The sequence below is a fragment of the Schistocerca piceifrons genome, chromosome X, assembly GCF_021461385.2.
Source record: "Schistocerca piceifrons isolate TAMUIC-IGC-003096 chromosome X, iqSchPice1.1, whole genome shotgun sequence".
Taxonomy (NCBI): Eukaryota; Metazoa; Arthropoda; class Insecta; order Orthoptera; family Acrididae; genus Schistocerca; species Schistocerca piceifrons.
The window spans coordinates 677,246,708-677,265,861 of NC_060149.1; the positions used below are offsets into that span (position 1 = coordinate 677,246,708).

The 19,154-nt window shown below is 41.9% G+C and overlaps 1 protein-coding gene across 1 annotated transcript in view; it reads left to right on the top strand.

The window, feature by feature from the left end:
• LOC124721262 (WASH complex subunit 4) overlaps positions 1 to 19,154 on the top strand; it is a 178,161-nt gene that overhangs the window by 33,423 nt on the left and 125,584 nt on the right. Inside the window, exon 6 of the mRNA XM_047246139.1 lies at positions 9,410 to 9,655. Coding sequence (XP_047102095.1) covers positions 9,410 to 9,655 — 246 coding nt within the window. The remainder of the gene's footprint in view (positions 1 to 9,409; positions 9,656 to 19,154) is intronic.

Genomic DNA, 19,154 nt, shown 5'->3' on the forward strand with positions numbered 1-19,154 from the left:
TTGCAATGAGCCCCAGGGGTAAAACTGCCTTATGAAATATTGATTCCTGTTCCAGCAGAAGGATGTATCATACAGCATGACCCGGCATTTATGTTCCCAGTATTAATGTTTTCTTGTTGTTTATAACATTTTTTGTCAATCCCTTCAAATTCTCTGTGTTCAGAATGCTAGTTCTCACCTGCTTTTGCATTATCATAGTTACAAATTTCCCACCATAACACTTAATGAAACAGAGTTAATGGAGAGAAACAAAAACAATACAAAAATGTGTGAGTTGTAACGAAACTCGTAAGGCATTAGCTTTTATGTAGTGTTGACAAACATTCCACTTTGTCTCTCTAGTTTTGAATCAACAGAAGTTGTTAAAAGTTGGAACAGTTCATGCTGCTAGTGCTTGTCTCCTAGCACTGTGTTTTTAGTAGTTATGTTATCAAATGAAGTGTTGTATTTGGCTAAAACTCCAGAATTAGTCCAAATGGGGCAAAAAGTTGGCTGTGATAAACAAGAGCTATGGTAGCATTTCTTCCAGATAATAAACAATGTTTGAACTGTCACAGATCTTGTGGCTCTTGCAAGAAAAGTATGAACTACAAGGGAATTTTTGACACATTATATTGTATTTTTGTGTTAAAAAAAAAAGGCAATAACTTTTAGCTGCAGGGAGATACAATCGTAATTCAAAATTTTTAAGGCTTTCATGGACACTTGTTGACAAACTGCCTGTTGGCTTCTGTCTCAGGGTCTTCAGCCAATGTTTGTCTGATGATTTTCCTGACATTTCACCAGCACGAGTGACTGTCGTTGTTGAAGCGTCACCCCACTCGTAATGCCCATTGCTGGAGCTGGACTGGAGCCAAGCTCACAGCTGCAGACTATATGTATCTGGTGCACCAACATTCAAGGACTTGTCCGCAGTCATTTCTGGTGCAATTCTCCTCTTACTCATTCGCTGCAGCACGAGAATCCAGGCTCCGTTAACCTTGAGGCTTTCTTCTTTCTAGTTGAAGCTATTTTTGTGTTTGTATATTTCTATAGCTTCTCTGAACAAGTGGGTGTGATAGCTCTTCTCTACAGCCAGAACTTCCGTGCCAGTGAATTTTACTATGTGGTCGGCCACACACAGTGCATGCTTTGCCATGGCCTATTTATCCACCTGCCTCGACCTGCAATGTCGCTTATGTTCTGTGATCCTGGAGTTCATTAATCATCCAGTCATTCCAACATAAACTTTTTCCCATGCGCATGGTGTGCAGTATATTCCTGACATTGTACGTGTGTCCCTTTTCACCTTTGCCGATCTGAGACACTCTTAGATTTTCTTTGTCAGTCAGTAAATAGGCTTCACACTGTATTTGCCTGATATATGGCCAATTCTATCCATCACTCTGGGAATGTATGACAGAAAGACCATACCCAGAATTCCTTTCTCCATAATGTCACTTCACTGAGGGTTTGACTGTTACATTTCTAATATAACTTGGGAGTACCCATTGCTCCTCACAGTACTTTCCAGGTGTTGCATTTCCCATCTGAGGTGCTGTGGCTCACATATTCATCTTGCTCGCGTTACGAGCATATTAATTGTGCATCTTTTCTGGCTTGGGTGGTGATTTGACAGTTTGCGCAGGTATTGGTCTTTGTGTGTCGGTTTTCGTTACAAGCTCCATCCCAGGTTTTCACCATCCCTTGTGACCAGCTAATCTAGAAATGGTAGCTGTTTGTCCTTTTCTGCTTCCATGGTAAATTTTACATTGGCATGGAGGCTGTTCTATAGTCTTAGGAAGTCACCGAGCTGTTCCTCACCATGTCTCCACACAAGGAACATATCGTCGAAGCATCTGTACCACACCTTAGGTATACAAGGTGCCAAGTCCACTGCCTGTGCTTTGAAGAATTTGGCCACCACTAGACTAAGAGGACTATCCATGGCAACACCTTCCAGGTGTTCGCAGAAGTTATCATTCCACCTGAAATAGCTCATGGTGAAATATGCACGAAAGAGCTTCATTATGTCTTGCGGGAAAATGGCACCAATGTGCTCTAGAGTGTCACTTTTGTAAACAAAGAAACAACATTAAAGCTAACCGGAATGTCATATGATGTAACTTCTAGTTTCTTAAGCTTCTCAGTGAAATGTCCTGAGTCCTTTATATATGTGTCAGTCTTCCCCATTTGTGGTTGGAGCAGAGGGGCCAAGTGTTTTGGCAGTTCATATATCGGTGAGCCAGAAGCGCTAACAGTCAGTCATGTTATGGATCTTTGGTAATCCATACAGCCAAGGTGAAAGGGCTTCTGTATTATGCAGGTTCCTGTGTATATCAACTGGCAGAGAAGATGCTTGATTAATAGATTCATATTTTATGTAATATGCTGTGTTGGATCTGCACTTAGTTTTTGGTATGTCATTGGATCTAATAGGTCCTGAATCTACTGCTCATAATCTTTGATCTTCGTTATGATGGTTGCATTTCCCTTACCAGCAGGCAGTACCAATATACTTTTTTTGGTGTTAAGACTCTTTATCCCTTCTACCTCATCTTTCTTCAGGTTGCAAGCTGGTCGTTTTGCTCAGGACATTAGCATGGCTGCTTCAGTGTGTATTTCCTCTGCTGCTTTACAAGAAAGGGTGGTCCAAATGGCCACTTCAGTATTAGTAATGAAGTCCTTCATAGGTATATTTATCAGGGTGATAGCAAAATTCCCTCAGTTTTGAAGGACAGACTCTTCCTCTTTAGTCAGTTGTCATTCAGTGAGGTTGACCACTGTGCGTGACATGTCAGGAATTGCTTTGTTAATCTACTCCTGGCTTCTTGCAAACTTTTTCTTGTGTCACACATTGCAGCACTTAAGTTTGTTCTGCATGGTCCTGTGAGTAATGCTGTTGATCTTGTCCCAGTCATCTCAGTGCATTCTGATAGTTAGTTGATAGAAAATGTCCAAAAGTTCGTCATTCATTCTTGCTAAGTATCTCCATGTTGTGTGAATTTTCTCATGAAGGAAATCTTGTTCCATTCTGTTGTACATTCGACTTGCTTGGGTGGTGGTGAATAGGCGCTTACATTTCAAGAACTTCGATGTAGCACCTTCATCCTGGCACCACGACAGAAAGGTGAGAGGGGACATCATTTGTGCTTCCTTCTTCTGTCATTAGTCAAGGTGTTGGTACAATCTGCAAATCTGCTCCCCATAGAGGCATAATACAAAATTGTTAAGGCTTTCTTGGCCACTTTTTGACAAGAATGGATGAGGAACTTTTGGACATTTTCTATCAAATTACAAGCAGAATGCATCGAGATGACTGGGACGAGATCAACAGCATCACTCACAGGAGCATGCAGAATGAACTTGAGTGCTGCATTGAGTGACAGAAGAAAAAAGTTTGCAAGACACCGGAAGCAGATCAACAAAGCAATCCCCAACATGTCACGCACAGTGGTCAACCTGACCAATCACAACTGACCGAAGAAGAAGAATCTGTCCTTCAAAAAGGAGGGAATTTCACTATCATAATTAGAACTATACCTATGGAGGATGTCATTGCTAATACCGAAGCAACTATTAGGAACCTTCCTTGTGAAACAGCAGAGGAAACACACACTGAAACAGCCAGGAAACTGTGCCGAGCGAAACCACCAGCTTGCAACATGAAGAAGGAAGAGGTACAAGCTATCAAGAGTCGTAACTCCGACAAGAGTATACTGGAACTGCCTGATGATGAGGGAAATGCAACCATCCTAGTGAAAACCAAAGATTATGACCAGAAGATTCGGGATTTATTAGATCCGAAGACATACCGAAAACTAAGTGCAGATTCAATGCAGCTTGTCACATGGAATATGAATCTGTTAATCAAGGCATCTTCTCTGCCGACTGATATGCAGAGGAGCTTCCATGACACAGAAGTCCTAATATCTTGCCTGTGTGGATTACCAAAGATTATAAGAACAATGTTCCACTAAGAACAATGGTTAGCGCTTCTGGCTCACCGACGTATAAACTGCCAGAACACTTGGCCTCTCTGCTCCAGCCGCATGTGGGGAAGACTGATACATACTTAAAGAACTCGGGAAATTTCATGCAGAAGCTGAAGAAAATAGAACTTGCACCAAACAACATCCTGCTCAACTTTGATGTTGTTTCTTTGTTTACGATTTTGCCACTCAGCAACTCTCTGGTGGACACTGGTTCCATTTTCCTGCAAGACATCACCAGGCTCTTTCATGCATGTCTCACTAACAAGCTGTTTTATATGGAATGACAACTTTTACAAACAGCTGGAAGGTGTTGCCGTAGGTAGTCCTCTTAGTCCAGTGGTGGCCAACTTCTTCATGGAACATTTCAAAGCACAAGCACTGGACTTGACAGCTTGCAAACCTAAGGTGTGGTACAGATATGTCAATGATACCTTCCTAAGGCAACTGAACAGCATTGATGCCAACATAAAATTTATCATGTAGGTAGAAAAGGACAAACAGCTACCATTTCTAGATATGTTGGTCACAAGGGATGGTGAAAACCTGGCACACAGCATGTAACGAAAACTAACTCTCTCTCTCTCTCTCTCTCTCTCTCTCTCTCTCTCTCTCTCTCTCTCTCACACACACACACACACACACACACACACACACACACACACACAGACCAGTACCTGCACAAACTGTAAAATCACCACCCAAGCCAGAAAAGAGGCATGATTAATACACTCATAACATGAGCAAGACAAATATGTGAGCCACAGCACCTCTGACACGAAATGCAACACCTGGAAGGTGTTCTGAGTAGCAATGGGTTCTCCACAAGTTATATTAGCAGTATAACATAGTCAAACACTAGGCGAAGTGACACGTCAGAAAAAGAAATGTTGGGTACAGCCTGTCTGCCATACATTTCCAAAGTGATGGAAAGAATCGGATGTATATTGGGCAAAAACAGCATGAAGTCTATTTACAAACTGACAAAGAAAATGTAAGTGTGTCTCAGATCAGCAAAGGAGAAAAGGGACCCATATGCAATATAGTGCATAACATGCATGTGTGGAGAAGTTTATATTGGAGTGACTGGATGAGCAATCAACACCAAGATCACAGAACATAAACGACATTGCAGGCTGGAGCAGGTGGAGAAATCGGCCATGAAGCGACATTGCAGCTTGAGGTAGGTTGAGAAATCGGCCGTGGCAGAGCACACATTGTGTGTGGCCGACCACATAGAAAAATTCACTGACAAGGAAGTTCTGGCTGTAGAGAAGAGCTATCACAACCAGTTGTTCAGAGAAGTTATAGAAGTACACAAACATGAGAATAGCTTCAACTAGGAAGAAGAAAACCTTGAAGTAAACAGATCCTGGATTCCAGTGTTGCAACAAACAATTGTCGCAAGTAGCAAGAGGAGGACTACATTGGAAATGACCTTGTAGAAGTCGTTGAATGTTGGTGTGACAGGTACATATAGTCTGTGGCTGCCAGCTTGATTCCAGTTCACCACCAGCAATAGAGGGTGAAGTTTTGACAATGCCAGCCAACAGGCAGTTAGTCACCATCATAATTTGTCACATATGTTCAGCACTTCTTTGAGCATATGTCCCAATATCTGAGGTGTCGGTTATGATGATACCTGTTGTTAAGGATACCTTGATCAATGTGCTTGCCAGTGAGCTACATAGCAGCAAGTGCTAGCTTGTGAGCCTTAACTTGTAGAACTTTGTAGTTTCCTGCCTTTTCCAGCAGGTATGGCATTGTCAGGTTGGGTCAACAGTGTGAGTTAGTAGCGAATGTGGGAGAGCAGTAGTGGAGCAGAGTCGGTCGAGTGAACATGTAATAGACGAGTTTTGAGCCAGAAATGCGCACAGGTGAATACAAAGTGTGTAGAAGTGCATTGAGAGAAATATTTACTTGGAATAAGAATGTTGACTCATTTGTGGCTTTTTGGAGTGCATTATCTTTAAAATTTGTCAGTATAATCAAAGGAATGAGTGTGAAACAGGTAAGCACGTTTACCATTGTTTGAAGATGAATAAATTAAGTTAAAAGACATCATCTTTCATTTCAAAGGAACCTCATCCTTTTATATGATTAATTTGATATTAAATAACTACAGTTGCAAGTATAGTTAGGCACTAGTTTAATGTTTTTGTGCGATCATGGCTGAAAAAGTCTATCACTGTATAGTCAGATAATAAACTTTTCCGATTATTGTCAGATCTCTTAAAATTGTGTGGCAAGAGCTTACACCTGGCAGCACAGCTAAAACTGAACTGCACATTCTGCTCTACATCATGTCTGACAGAAATATATTTGATGAGACTGGTGCATATCTCTATCCATTTAACTTCTTGATGACAGTTACAGAACAAAATCTGTCACTGGATTCACCATATTACATAAACAGTCAGCATCACCCATTGCCATATGTTATCCTGTATTTGCCATATTTTTCTAAAATTTTCATTTTTAATGTATGATGTAGCGAGTTTTATAAATTGAAATTAAATATGCTTCCTGTCTACAGTTTGAGATATATAATGTCCTAGTCCCGTAATCATTTTCAAAATTGCTAAATTTTTGATAGAGGCATCAAAACTTTAGAACCTATTTATGAACTAGAAAAGTAGATAGATAAAAATTCAACAGAAGAAATTGAAATGAGTATAATTCTTCATATTATGTCAAAAGATAAAAGCTTTTAACGTGTTCATGAAATGTGAAACTTGTATATGTGCTTGAAAATTCATCCCTCCACCCCGTTTACATTTTCCTGCAGTTAACATCATTTTCTTAAAGTCCCCTGAAAAGTGTAAAAAGGATTTTACTGCATTTATGGTATAGTAATTTTAGTGTCCCTGACATTCACTTATCATGTTCTACATTCTAACAGAAATGCAGCTTGAAGTTAGGAGATCACTTAACTGCTATTTTAGTTATAAATAGATGAATTCAACACTTCTTTTATGATTTTGTGTAACATGTAATTTTGTTCCAAAATTGATAACTGGCTCATTAATTGTTTGATTTCCTTTCCTGATTAGCCACTCACACTTCTGTGTTTTAGTGATTTGTTAAGTTAATGAACGTAAAACCAAATTCTGTTTCTTGTAGAACGCCAAAAACTTAAGTTTTGTGTATTTGATTGTGAACTTAAGCTGGATGAGGCGAAGTGAAATTTTCAAGAAAAATTTTAACAGTGGAAACATATTAGCCATTTGAACATTCATTGCATATAATCAAGGGACCAATAACCACAATGATTGACACTGCACAGGGAGTGTCACTGCTCACACACTTGTGCAAGTATAATGTGTGCTCCATCCTTTCTTTTGTATAAATTGCACACACTGGAGTAACTCCAAACAATGGAGGGTAAACTGTCAGATTTGAAGACCACTTTCTGAGTCACATGTGGCCCAGTTACCACAGACAACATACAGACTTTAAAACAAGCATGCTATGTAGGGTGTGGCTAACTTGCTTAAATTGACACCAATTGCCTTGTGTACAAGATAGATGATCAGTACAGATATGTGGACCTGGAATTTGAGATGATCTGATTGTGTTTGTCAGCATTTCACTAGGTCTTGCGATGAAATAATTGAAATGAAGCTGGACGCATCTACTGCAAGGCCATTGAAGATTGCATTTTAACATCCATTATGTTTTTGCAGCTTTGCAATGCAGTTTTAGTCGTCAAACACTGTTTCCAGCTGAGACACGTACCTGCTTCTCACTTTCAGTGACAGACATTGGTCGAGGAGGTGTAGTGAAAAGACATTGGACCTGCATTCAGGGCAGTGGCAGTTGAAATACCCATAATGTCATCCAGATATTGGTTTTGTGCTGTTTTTCTAAATGAGTTAAGGCAAATGTTGACTGTTTCCTTTGAAAAGGACGTGGCCTTTTTTCCCTGATCCAAGCATGTGTTGTCACTATAGTGGTATGCGCATAAGAAAGCAGTTGGTGGGGCAGTGTGCTGTGGCAGTGAACCAGGCGTGCCAGGCAGTGTCATTATTCTTCCATGTCTGTATGTAGAATTTGCTTTGGAGTGTGCATAGAATATTTAATGTTGATTTTGTGGTAGTTGGAAGTATGGTCTAGGCACTCGTGCACTGTAGTGTTCATTATGGGTGGCATAAAGCAAACACAGCAAGTATTATGTTAAGAAGTGACAGCAGTTTCTCTGAGGATTTAAATTGTTTTAGGGAGACTTAGAAGCAGAAAGAGTGGTCCAGTGTGGGATGTGGCCAGTTACAGAGGTAGACAATGGTGGAGCTTGTGACATGGGATGAAGACATAAAGCACACTTGTGATGCAGCAAAGTATTTTCTTCATCAGGTTGCACTCCATGGGTTGGGTGCACGCAACAACTGTGGTTATATTGGGCTAGATAGAGCAGCAATCAGTCATGGAATTAAGTAGCTTTAATATGACATTTATAGTAACAACGCAGATCGGATTTCGACCTGTTTCAGTTCATTATCAATGCAGTGCGGAATTGTAGCAGTTGTTCGTGCTCAAGTGAATGCTTACACAGTTCAACCACGGGCAATAAACCAATGGATAATGATTAAATTAGAGAGCATATAAAATGTGGACGAGCAATAGCTAGAAAAATATTTATGAAAAAGAGAAATTTATTAACATCAAATATAAATTGAAATGTTAGGAATTTCTTTCTGAAGGTATTTGTCTGGAATATAGCCTTGTACAGAAGTGAAATGTGGACAGTCAGCGTATCAGACAAGAAGAGAATAGAAGCTCTTGAAATGTGGTGCTCCAGAAGAATCACAAATAGTAGATGAGTAGACCAAAATAACTTATGAGGAGGTACTGAATCAAATTGGGGAAAAAGAAAATTTTGTGGCCTAACTTGACTAAAGGAAAGGAACCATAGATAGGGTGTATCCTGATGCAACAAGGAATCATCATTTTCTTATGGTGAAGTGTGAGGGTAAAAGTTATGGGAGGAGGACCAAGGCTTGAGTACAGTAAGCAGGGTTAAATATAATAAAGTTGCAGTAGTTGTACAGAGATGAAGAGGCTTGCACAGAATAGATTAGCATGGAGAGCTGTATCAAACAAGGCTTCAGACTGAAGATCACCAGTAGTTTTCCAAAGGAAAGTAGAAATGTTGCTTTTGTGGAAAATGTGTACTAAGCCCTGCATGAAATAATGAATACCCACGAAGAAGAATGAAAATTCAAAAACTAGTTTGGAATGCTCGTTTTTTAATATTATTCTTGTGTGCCTTCTGTTGCTCAACATGTCGTTTATACAGCGGATGGTTGTGTGTTTGCGTACTACTGTTTAAATATCAAGAAAAGTTTTTAAATTTTGTGTACACTAATGAATCTCTCTGTTCAATTGTATTTATCTATGATATTTCATATCTTTATTAATAAGTGTTGCTGTCTTTACAGAGAGCAGTGGAACAGGCATTTGATGACAGAAAACCATCAATAAGTAAGAACACAGCACTAGCTGAAGAATTTGATGCATATCTCCGTAGTACTTCAGCTGAATTGGAAGCGAGGCAGACAGAAAAACTAGATTCAGAGTCAGCATTACTCTGGGTGAAAACAAGTGCATTGTATGTTCTTAATTTTCATTTATTTGGATCGCTGGATAAGAAGGTCTTCAAGCATCTGTGGGACTTCTCAAAAAAGGTAAAAAAGTGATCCTGTCTTTGTTTATTGTGCCATTAGATGACCATTGTTATTTTACATTCACTTTAAAAATGCATTTCTTCTTGCAGATCCTTCCATTGAGTATTCCTAATGTGTACTTTTTTATTTCATTGTGTTTTAAACTATTTATTTTGTCCCATCATAAAAAGGGAAAACAATGAAAATAATTTTCTTGATCAAATCCAAGGTTAGGATATTGACAACGATCAGTCATGGTAATGGCATTTCGCACACAGTTTAGATCAGAATGATAGTAGATACACTGAGGTGATAAGTCATGGGATAGTGATATGCACGTATACAGATGGCGGTAGTATCGCATACATAAGGTATTAAAAGGGAAGTGCAAGGGCAGAGATGTCATTTGCACTCAGGTGATCTATGTGAAAAGGTTTCTGACACGATTATGGCCACATGACGTGAATTAACAGACTTTAAATGTGGAATGGTAGTTGGAGCTATGCACATGGGACATTCCATTTCAGAAATCATTAGGGAATTCAATATTTCGAGGTCTACAGTGTGAAGAATGCACCAAGAATACCACACTTCAGGCACTACCTCTCAGCACGGACAATGCAATGGTCTTCAGTTAACGACCAAGAGCAGCAGCATTTGTGTAGAGTTGTCAGTGCTAACAGACAAGCAACACTGCATGTAATAACCACAGAAATTAGTGTTGGACATACATCGAACATATCCTTTTAAGACAGTGTGGCAAAATTTAGTATTAATGGACTATAACAGCAGATGACCGATGCGAGTGCCTTTGTTAAGAGCACGACATTCCCTGAAGCACCTCTCCTGGCATCATGACCATGTGGGTTGGATCCTGGACAACTGGAAAACAGTGATCCATTTAAATGAGTTCAGATTTCAGTTGGTAAGAGCTGACGGTAGAGTTCACGCATGGCGCAGACCCCATGAAGCCATATACTCGAGTTGTCAACAAGGCACTGTGCAAGCTGGTGGTGGCTCCATAATGGAGTGGGCTGTGTTTACATGGAATTGATCATTAACTAGAAATGGTTATGTTCAGCTACTTGGAGAGCTTTTGCAGCTATTCATGGACTTCATGTTCCCGACCAACAATGAAATTTTTATGGATGACAATGTGCCACATCACCTGGCCACAGTTTGTGATTGGTTTGAAGAACATTCTGGACAATCTGAGCAAATGATTTGGCCACCCACATTGAGTGACATGAATCCCATCAAACATTTATGGGACATAATCGAGAGATCAGTTTGTGCACAAAATCATGCACTTTAAACACTTTTGTAATTACTTTTGTAATTATGGACAGCTATAGAGGCAGCATGGCACAATATTTTTGCAGGGGACATCCAGCGACTTGAGTCCATATTGCAGTGAGTTGCTACACTATGCTATTATAAAGGAGGTCCAACATGATATAATATAAAATGTCATACAAATTGGTTTCTTGGCTTAGGGGACTGAACATATCAGTTATTAGCTAGTGTTTTAAACACTTCTTTAAAGTTGACAAATTTACTGAGAAAGTTGGTTCAATAATTTAGGCACTGAATTCATATTCAGGTGGAACAAGGTTAAATACTAATCTGACCATCCTGTTGTATATTTTCCATTGTCTCCCTATATTACTTGAGGCAAATGCATAAGTGGTTTCTAAAAGAGGTCATGGTCAATTTCCTTCCCATCTTTTCCCAACTATGAAGTGTGTTCCACGTCACATGAAGTCAATGGATTTTAAACTCTGTCATTTATACGTACATAGCCTTCCATAGCCAAAGATAATTTGAACAAAATATTATTGAATATTATGCAGTGTAAGTTTGGAACACTAGATACAACTATAAAACAGGCATTTCAAGAGTGGTCCTCTTCACTGCACCTAAACTGAAAGTTTCTGCGGCTGGTCTTTCCTATATACTGTCCTATTTTGATTGCCAAACAGCAACTAATATCACTATTTATGAGTGCCATTCGACTGTTCACAATGAAGATGCCTTTTGAGTAGGGGTGGTTGTTCAGAAGGGTATAGCCTGTGCTACTCCTGCAGGCTATTGTCAGACAGTAGCAAATCAGCAGCTTGTACTGAGAGACAGCATTTTCATGCAGAAATACATTGATGCTGCACAATAGTTTTCTCAGGAACACCTGTTTATGCTGCTGGCTGATGAATACACTTGGTGTATTGGACTGGAATCACTGATAATGAGATTGTCGACAACTTTTACTTGCTACAGAACAAACTTAACATAAGATAATCAAAATGTTGTTCCAGCAAAGACAGCATTATTATTATTATTATTATTATTATTATTAGTGGGGGGGGGAGGGGGAGGATTCTGGTGAATAGTAAAGTGACATTAAAATGTATCAATATATCATCTCACTTCAGTTTAACAGTTTCATTGCTCTTAGAATGTTCACAAATAGTACTTAATTTCAGATGAGGCGATTGCAGTGAACCACTTGGGCACTCAGCAATGTAGCCAGATGTTTTGACAGTGCCAGTGCCTGTTATCCCTAGTGATACACTCTTCTTATGTACCTTTGGTGGGCCATATAGACAAGGTGGCTTTGGTGCCTGTGGCGTTTCATGATATCTCGCACTGTAACCAAAAGAAACTGTAGTGTTACATCACTATCATCTAGTTGAGACCGGGTTTTCTGCCAGTGGTCCAATCCTTCCCCACACAATAATTTTACTCCATAACTCAATAACTTCATCAGGTGTTCTATGAGAATGGCTGCCTGGCTGCATATTTATACCTGGACTGTGCATGGAGTTCCGTTTGCCATCTATTCCGGATTGGGTGTCCCTACTTCGGTCCACACCTGCAAGGTGCACTTCCCCACTGCTCCAGGTGTTCCCCATTCTGTCCACACTCACTTTGGTCATCTCCCGTAGTGGTGACCGCTGCCTGGTGCTGTGTATGTGGTCTGATCCTGTCTTTTCCCTCAGAGCCGTAGAAAACACGGAAGGTCATTTTTCGCAAGCTACCCTTCAGATTGGACCATGAGTACCTCGGAGAGCTGCTCAAGCAAATGGACTTCCCCATTCACACTATGTCGTGCAGGAAGGTGCCCAGGGACAACTCTGACATGCCACTCATCCTGATCATCCTTGACAACAGTGCAGCGAATAGGAAGATTTTCCAGGTCTTCCACATGGCAGATGTCGGAATCACTGTGGAGGAACTCCACAGAAGAAGAGGGCCGCCACAGTGCTTCAACTGTCAGAGCTTGGATGATGTTACCAAGTTCTGCCAGATGCTCCCACACTGTGTTAAGTGTATGGGGGATCACCTTAGCAGCGACTGCAAAATCCCAAAGACTGACTTGCCAACATGCTACAACTGCAAGGAGAAGCACATTAAGAACAGTCTGCCCCAGGAGATTGACATACAGTAGGAGCAGCCTGTGCCAGCCATAACAGGCATGCATGGCAGTGGACTGAAAGCAGAACACCCTGTGCCAGCCAGGGCAGGATGAGTGGGCTGTCAGAGAGTGCACCCAGTCCATGACTCCACCTCTTCATAGCCTGATGATTGAGCTCAACTGACAGCTGCCCACCCAGAGAAACCAGCCATGAATATTGAAGCTGCAGAACTCAGGGTGGTGATGGCAGAAATTGCGAAGCTTCTGAAGCTGATCACATCTGCATTTCAGGTGTCTGTCCAGGCCATCACCACACCTGCATCCTCTGCACCCAAACATGGCTCATACACCAATGACGAGGGAGAGTTCTGGCAGTTCCTGCAAGAAGAGGCTGTGAATGTCTGCCTCGTCAGTGAAACCTTCCTAAGCACTGGTGTTAACATGCGAGCAACAAACTTCCGCTGCTACCACATAGCTAGAGGAATGACAGGCGGAAGGATGGCAGTATATATCTGTGCCACTATCAAATACAGTTGCGGGAAATGGTAACTTTTGAAACCAGTATCACAGTTGTCAGCAAATTGGAGGGCCAAGTGGCATTCATTGCTGCATATCGACAGCTGGGATGCATCCAGCAACCCAATGACTTCAATGTGCTGCTGGCATTGCATGGAAACCTTTTCATTTGTGGTGATCTGAACGCCAAATACCCAGATTGGAACTCCCGAGTGACCACCACCAGCTGAAGACAGCGGCTCAGAGTAGCCACTGACAGTGATGTGTGACCCCCACACACTATCCAAAATGTGACTGTCCTAAACATCACCATCATAAAGGGGACAACCCACAATACTTTTGTGACCAAACGCTGCTCTCTTCTGGGATCTTCAACGTGGACACAGATGGGGTCGCGCCACCATAGAGCTGGAGCCCTCTACATGACGTTGACTGGAACACTTCAGACTTCACCTGACTGAAACAGTCGCCTCTATGCCTGAACCTGACACTGAAGGCATGGAAGCAACAACCACAGCTTTCACATGTTGCACACGGGACACAGCTGATGCAGCCACACCACACGGACCACTGAAGCCTAGGGATAGCTCTCACCAGCTTCCTCCAGACATCCTGTAGACCATCAGTGAGAAAAATGGACTGTCCCATGAATGGCAGGTCAGGAGACAACCTGTCACAAAAAGTCTGCTGAAGAGATTTCACTGCACAATCTCAGCTGCTGTCGCAAATTACCACAGTTGAGTCTGGGCTGGCAAGATTGCTACTCTCAGGATCAGCGATGGCAGTGCATGAAAAATGACCAAGCTGTTCCTGAGACGAAACCAGCACACCCCACTGCTGCATACAGGTCATGACATCATCTTGGAGTTGGAAATCAAAGCCAGCATGCTAGCCAATGCATTTGCAGCTAACTTTATGACAGTGGAAGATGTTATTGATGGAAACCACATCCACTCAGTGAAGTACCTGCTTCTGGTATTTGTGGCAAACGTATACCAAGGGAAAGTCCAACATTAATTCACAAATCTGCAGCTCAGGAAGGCTGAGGGCAGCAACAAAATGGGCAATGTCTTGCCGAAACAGCTGCTACCAGAAGCTTTCCCATTCTGATTGCAATATTCAGCTCCATCCTTAGGACCTGCCTTTACCCCACTGTGTGGAGACATACTGAGGTGGTGGCCATTCCTAAGGCTGGAAAAGACCTCAGGCTGACAGAAAACTATCGGCTTGTCAGCCGGCTGCCAGCACTCTCAAAAAACTTAGAGAGGCTTACATGAAGTGGCTGCAGTGTCACATCAGGAAAGAAGGCTTGCTTCCTCACATGCAGTTTGGTTTCCATGAGGCTTACTCAATGCATCACCAGCTACTTTAACTGATGGAACAGCCGAGGGACTCGTGGAACATTGGGAGTACGTTGGAGTCGTACTACTTGACACCTTCAAGGCCTTTGACAGTGTGTGGCACGATGGCCTCCCGTACAAGCTGCTTGACAATGTAGTACCTGCATTGCATGCCTGCCTGCCCCCAGTGTACCTGTGTGGGCTTACTTTCCATGTGCATTTGGACGGCAGCACAACAACAGTGCACACCATCAGATCGGGAATATCACAGGGGTCCATCCTAGGCTCTCGTCTGTTGTAACCTCTTGTGACTGTGACCGGAACGGTCACGGGGTGGCTGAGAAAGCGCGGCGGGACCAAACGGAGAGCGGCCTGTGAACAAACGAACGAATGGAAAGGACGGACATGAAACAATGACGGACGATGGAGAGAGACCTTACGACGACAACACGCAAGAAGCGACGGAGTGACAGAGACAACCAAATGAATCCAAGATGTCCATGAGTAATGAAAACAAAGAACAAACAACACACTGTCTGTTGAGGCGATGTGTCGAGAGTCACATAATGATTAGACTTGCTGGTTGAGCGAGAGGCAGGCGCTTAAATACTCTATCGGGGACACCGCTATTGGCCGCTGGAACCACATGTTCCACTATGGCACCCTCATACTAAATGTGGGCCAGGATACACGCACTGCCACAGCTTACGGCATGATGGTGCAGAAACCTCTAGGGGTCTTGGACGTCCAAGACGTGTGGTGGGGATTCAAATTCCGCGGCGTGCGGTACCAGACCTTCTGTACTTCGTCTTCACAGCAGACCTCCTGAAGACACAGAGGGTGCACCTGGCACTCTGTGCAGATGATACTGCACTATTTGTGCAAAGTATGAAAGCACAGATTATGCGCAGTCACCTAAAACTGGCCTGCAATGTGCTGGATGCCTGGGCCACTAAGTGCGGCTCAAATTTAACTCAGCCAAGAGCCAGGATGTGATACTGTCTCATAAGAGAATTCCAGAAGATTTCCAATCAGTGTGGTTAATGGAAGGCAGATATCTGTCACCTTGGACAAAAAAACCAGCTGACTCAGAAGATGTGTGTCAAAGAGGTGAATGGTAAAGCTTTAGGCATGATGCGCCTATTGTACCCCTTATAGAACCCCACAACAACAGTTCCTTAGCACTGCTGAATCACACTGTACCCAACTACTATCAGGCCAGTGCTTGAGTGTGTGACCATGGTTTGAGGAAATGCTGCAGACAGTACAGAACGAGGCTCTCAGCCTGGTGCTGTTCCTGTACGGAGACTTCAGTACCAGAGAGATTCCATAATTAGCCAGAATTCTGTTGCTAAAAGCACAATTCTGGAAAACTGCAGCAAGATTCTATGAGCCAGTGCGGGATTCGGATAATCAACTCTTCAGGAGCCTAGGAAACCAGGTGCACTGGCAACTGAACATGAGATGGCCGGATCTGCTGTGTGAGGATCCATACCACACAGCACGAGAGGAGAAACAACTAATGTGAAGTGAGAAGTCAGTCCACAAAGTGATGTACACCACATCAACCCAAGATAGGAACAGCAGAATTTCTGTTTAACCTACGATTCCCCAAAGCAAGAAAGCTTCGAGAAGTGACAGGATGCCAGGCAGCCAGTCGCAGGGAATGCCTAATGAAGATGTTGAGTTACGGGGTCAAAACATCATGTTGGAAAGATATGTATCACCAGCAGAACACTCGATCTCAATAAGATGACAGTTAACCACCAGGAAAGTATAATAGACTGTTATTTCACTACATAATAATGATGTGTTTTCTTCATAATGGGAACTACTATGAGGAAGTTGATGGGATTACAATGGGCTCCCTTTTGTCACCTGTCATGGTGAACTTCTGCATGGAGAAATTTGAAAAAATCCCTCTAAAGACTGTGCCACGCCAACCAAAGCATTTTTGCAGCTGTCTAGATGATATGTTTATGCCATGGTGACTTCTCTGTAGTATACAGAGAAGTTGCAGCATTAGAAAATTGTAGCAAAATGCAGGAAGATCTGCAGCGGATAGGCACTTGGTGCAGGGAGTGGCAACTGACCCTTAACATAGACAAATGTAATGTATTGCGAATACATAGAAAGAAGGATCATTTATTGTATGATTATACAGGGTGTCTATGACCCGGGACAACCGGGAGATCTGGGAAAAACCCGGGAATTTTTTCATGCGGGAGAAAACCGGGAAAAATCTGGGAATTTTTTAGATTTCCGTGAATTTTTCATTGTTTTTGATTTCAGTTAAATTTTTTTAATTTTGACTGGTAAGAACTGATACTCTAACAAAGGATAGTACTCTATCCCGCTACTGCAGAATAATACTGCAGGAGTAAAACATGAACGAGAGAAAAAACGAAAATGAAACGTAAATTGCAAAGGAACGCGCCATATACAACAACAAAACACTGTGCTCAGACAAGCGTCTGCCAACTGCAAAATGTGTCAAAGGCTTTGCTTCGTGACAACAAATTGCCTCCGATGAGCGTGACATCACAATCGTTTTAGCAGTTACTAGCGGAATCGTGCGCATGCGCAGTTGACTAGTGCCGTTTCCCGCTTCTGGCCACAGAAATGTGGCTGTCAGCTGTGTAAGCAGTCGCAGCAAGCAGCTAGATGCTACCAGGAAAAATTTTACTGGCGTGTCCAAGCTGCCAGATTCATGCATGCGCAGCAGGCTGGATCTAGGGAGGAGAGGAGGGAGGGGGGGGGGGGGGGAATTCATATTCTTGAGGAAAAAACCTTGTTTCACAAAGCACCTAGCCTCCAGCGCATGTGATCTATCGATTATTCATATGGCATTTGAAATGCATCCCTGTCGGTTTTTGAACACATTCTAAGTTGATTTCTGAATGATTTGTGAATGCGTGCATAGTGCACGATGTCTGTCAGGGGAATCCCCGTCGCACCTAGAAATAAACTTTCCTGCAGACAAAAAGGGCTATACAAGATGAGCGAAGTAAAGCCAGACGGATGAATGCCAACCACTGTCTGATTATGTGGTTGAATGGGTTTGCGAATGATGAGCGTTGTTATAATGACTTGCGAAATCCATAGATTCAAACTACAAGAGTGGAAAGAAATGACTAACAGGAATAACAGGTAAGAAAGATTACGTATTATCTTCTCGGTGTATCTAAGAAAATGAAATTCTGACAGAAAAGTTATGGCCAGATCGCTATACTACTAAGGGCCAGTTGTACACTCCCCAGCTAACAGCCGCTTTAACTTCTATTCTGGAAGTAGCGCGGAAAACGCGTTGTACCAACATGTAACAACGCCTAACCGGAGAATAATCGTGGGACAGAGTTAGTGAAGTTGTGGCAAATAAGCTTTGACATTCACAGGGATAGTTACAGAATTAGTGATGACAAGACTTTGATAGAACGGGGAAGGAGAAGAAACGGGGACATCACACAAATTATGGAAGAATATGACGATCCCAAATTTGCATAAAAATTTAGTACTACTACTTTTCGATCTCGTGCTTGACAAACTGGAGCGTATGATTGAAGTGTGAAACTATTTACCAACATAAAGCTCTTTGCTTGTAGTAGGCCTAATAGGCATTTGATATTGGTACTTTGTGGATTATATTCTGTTGTGTTATAAAAATGACCATTTATGCCAAAACAGTCTCGTTTATTTGTGTGTTACACTTGCCGCAGTATTAGAAAGGCCTATTTTGTTTTATCTAGCAGACAATGACAAAATAGACGGAATCAGATAGAGAAACCACACCAGTCTTGGGTCCTATTTGTATTAACAGCTTTTTCAGTGTTAGACAACGACATTTTGATTTTTCATGTAGCAAAATTTTTTAGGAACTTTTATGAGATAATAGATTCTTTCACAGAAAGGAAAGCCTGCCATGTACACCTGTAGCAATATTAGAGAGAAAAAGCTCTAGGAACTAAGGATTGAAGAAATGTGTACTATCTTGCGTGTCTCTTGTCTTTGCTGGTTTTATGTATCCTGTATTTAGTTTTATGTCACACAAAGCAGCAAGTTGTTAGCTAATAGGGAATAAAGGGTGCAAATTTTCTGAAGAGTTTTTGTTTACAAATAATCCCATCCAGTATTAACAGAGAGTTTAAAAAAAGGGGGTGGGGCAGGCTGTCAAACTGGCCGACTGGAAGCAGGAGAGGCACTGTACGACATTTTACTTTCCACTGTTTGATGGCAACCATTACAAAATATACAC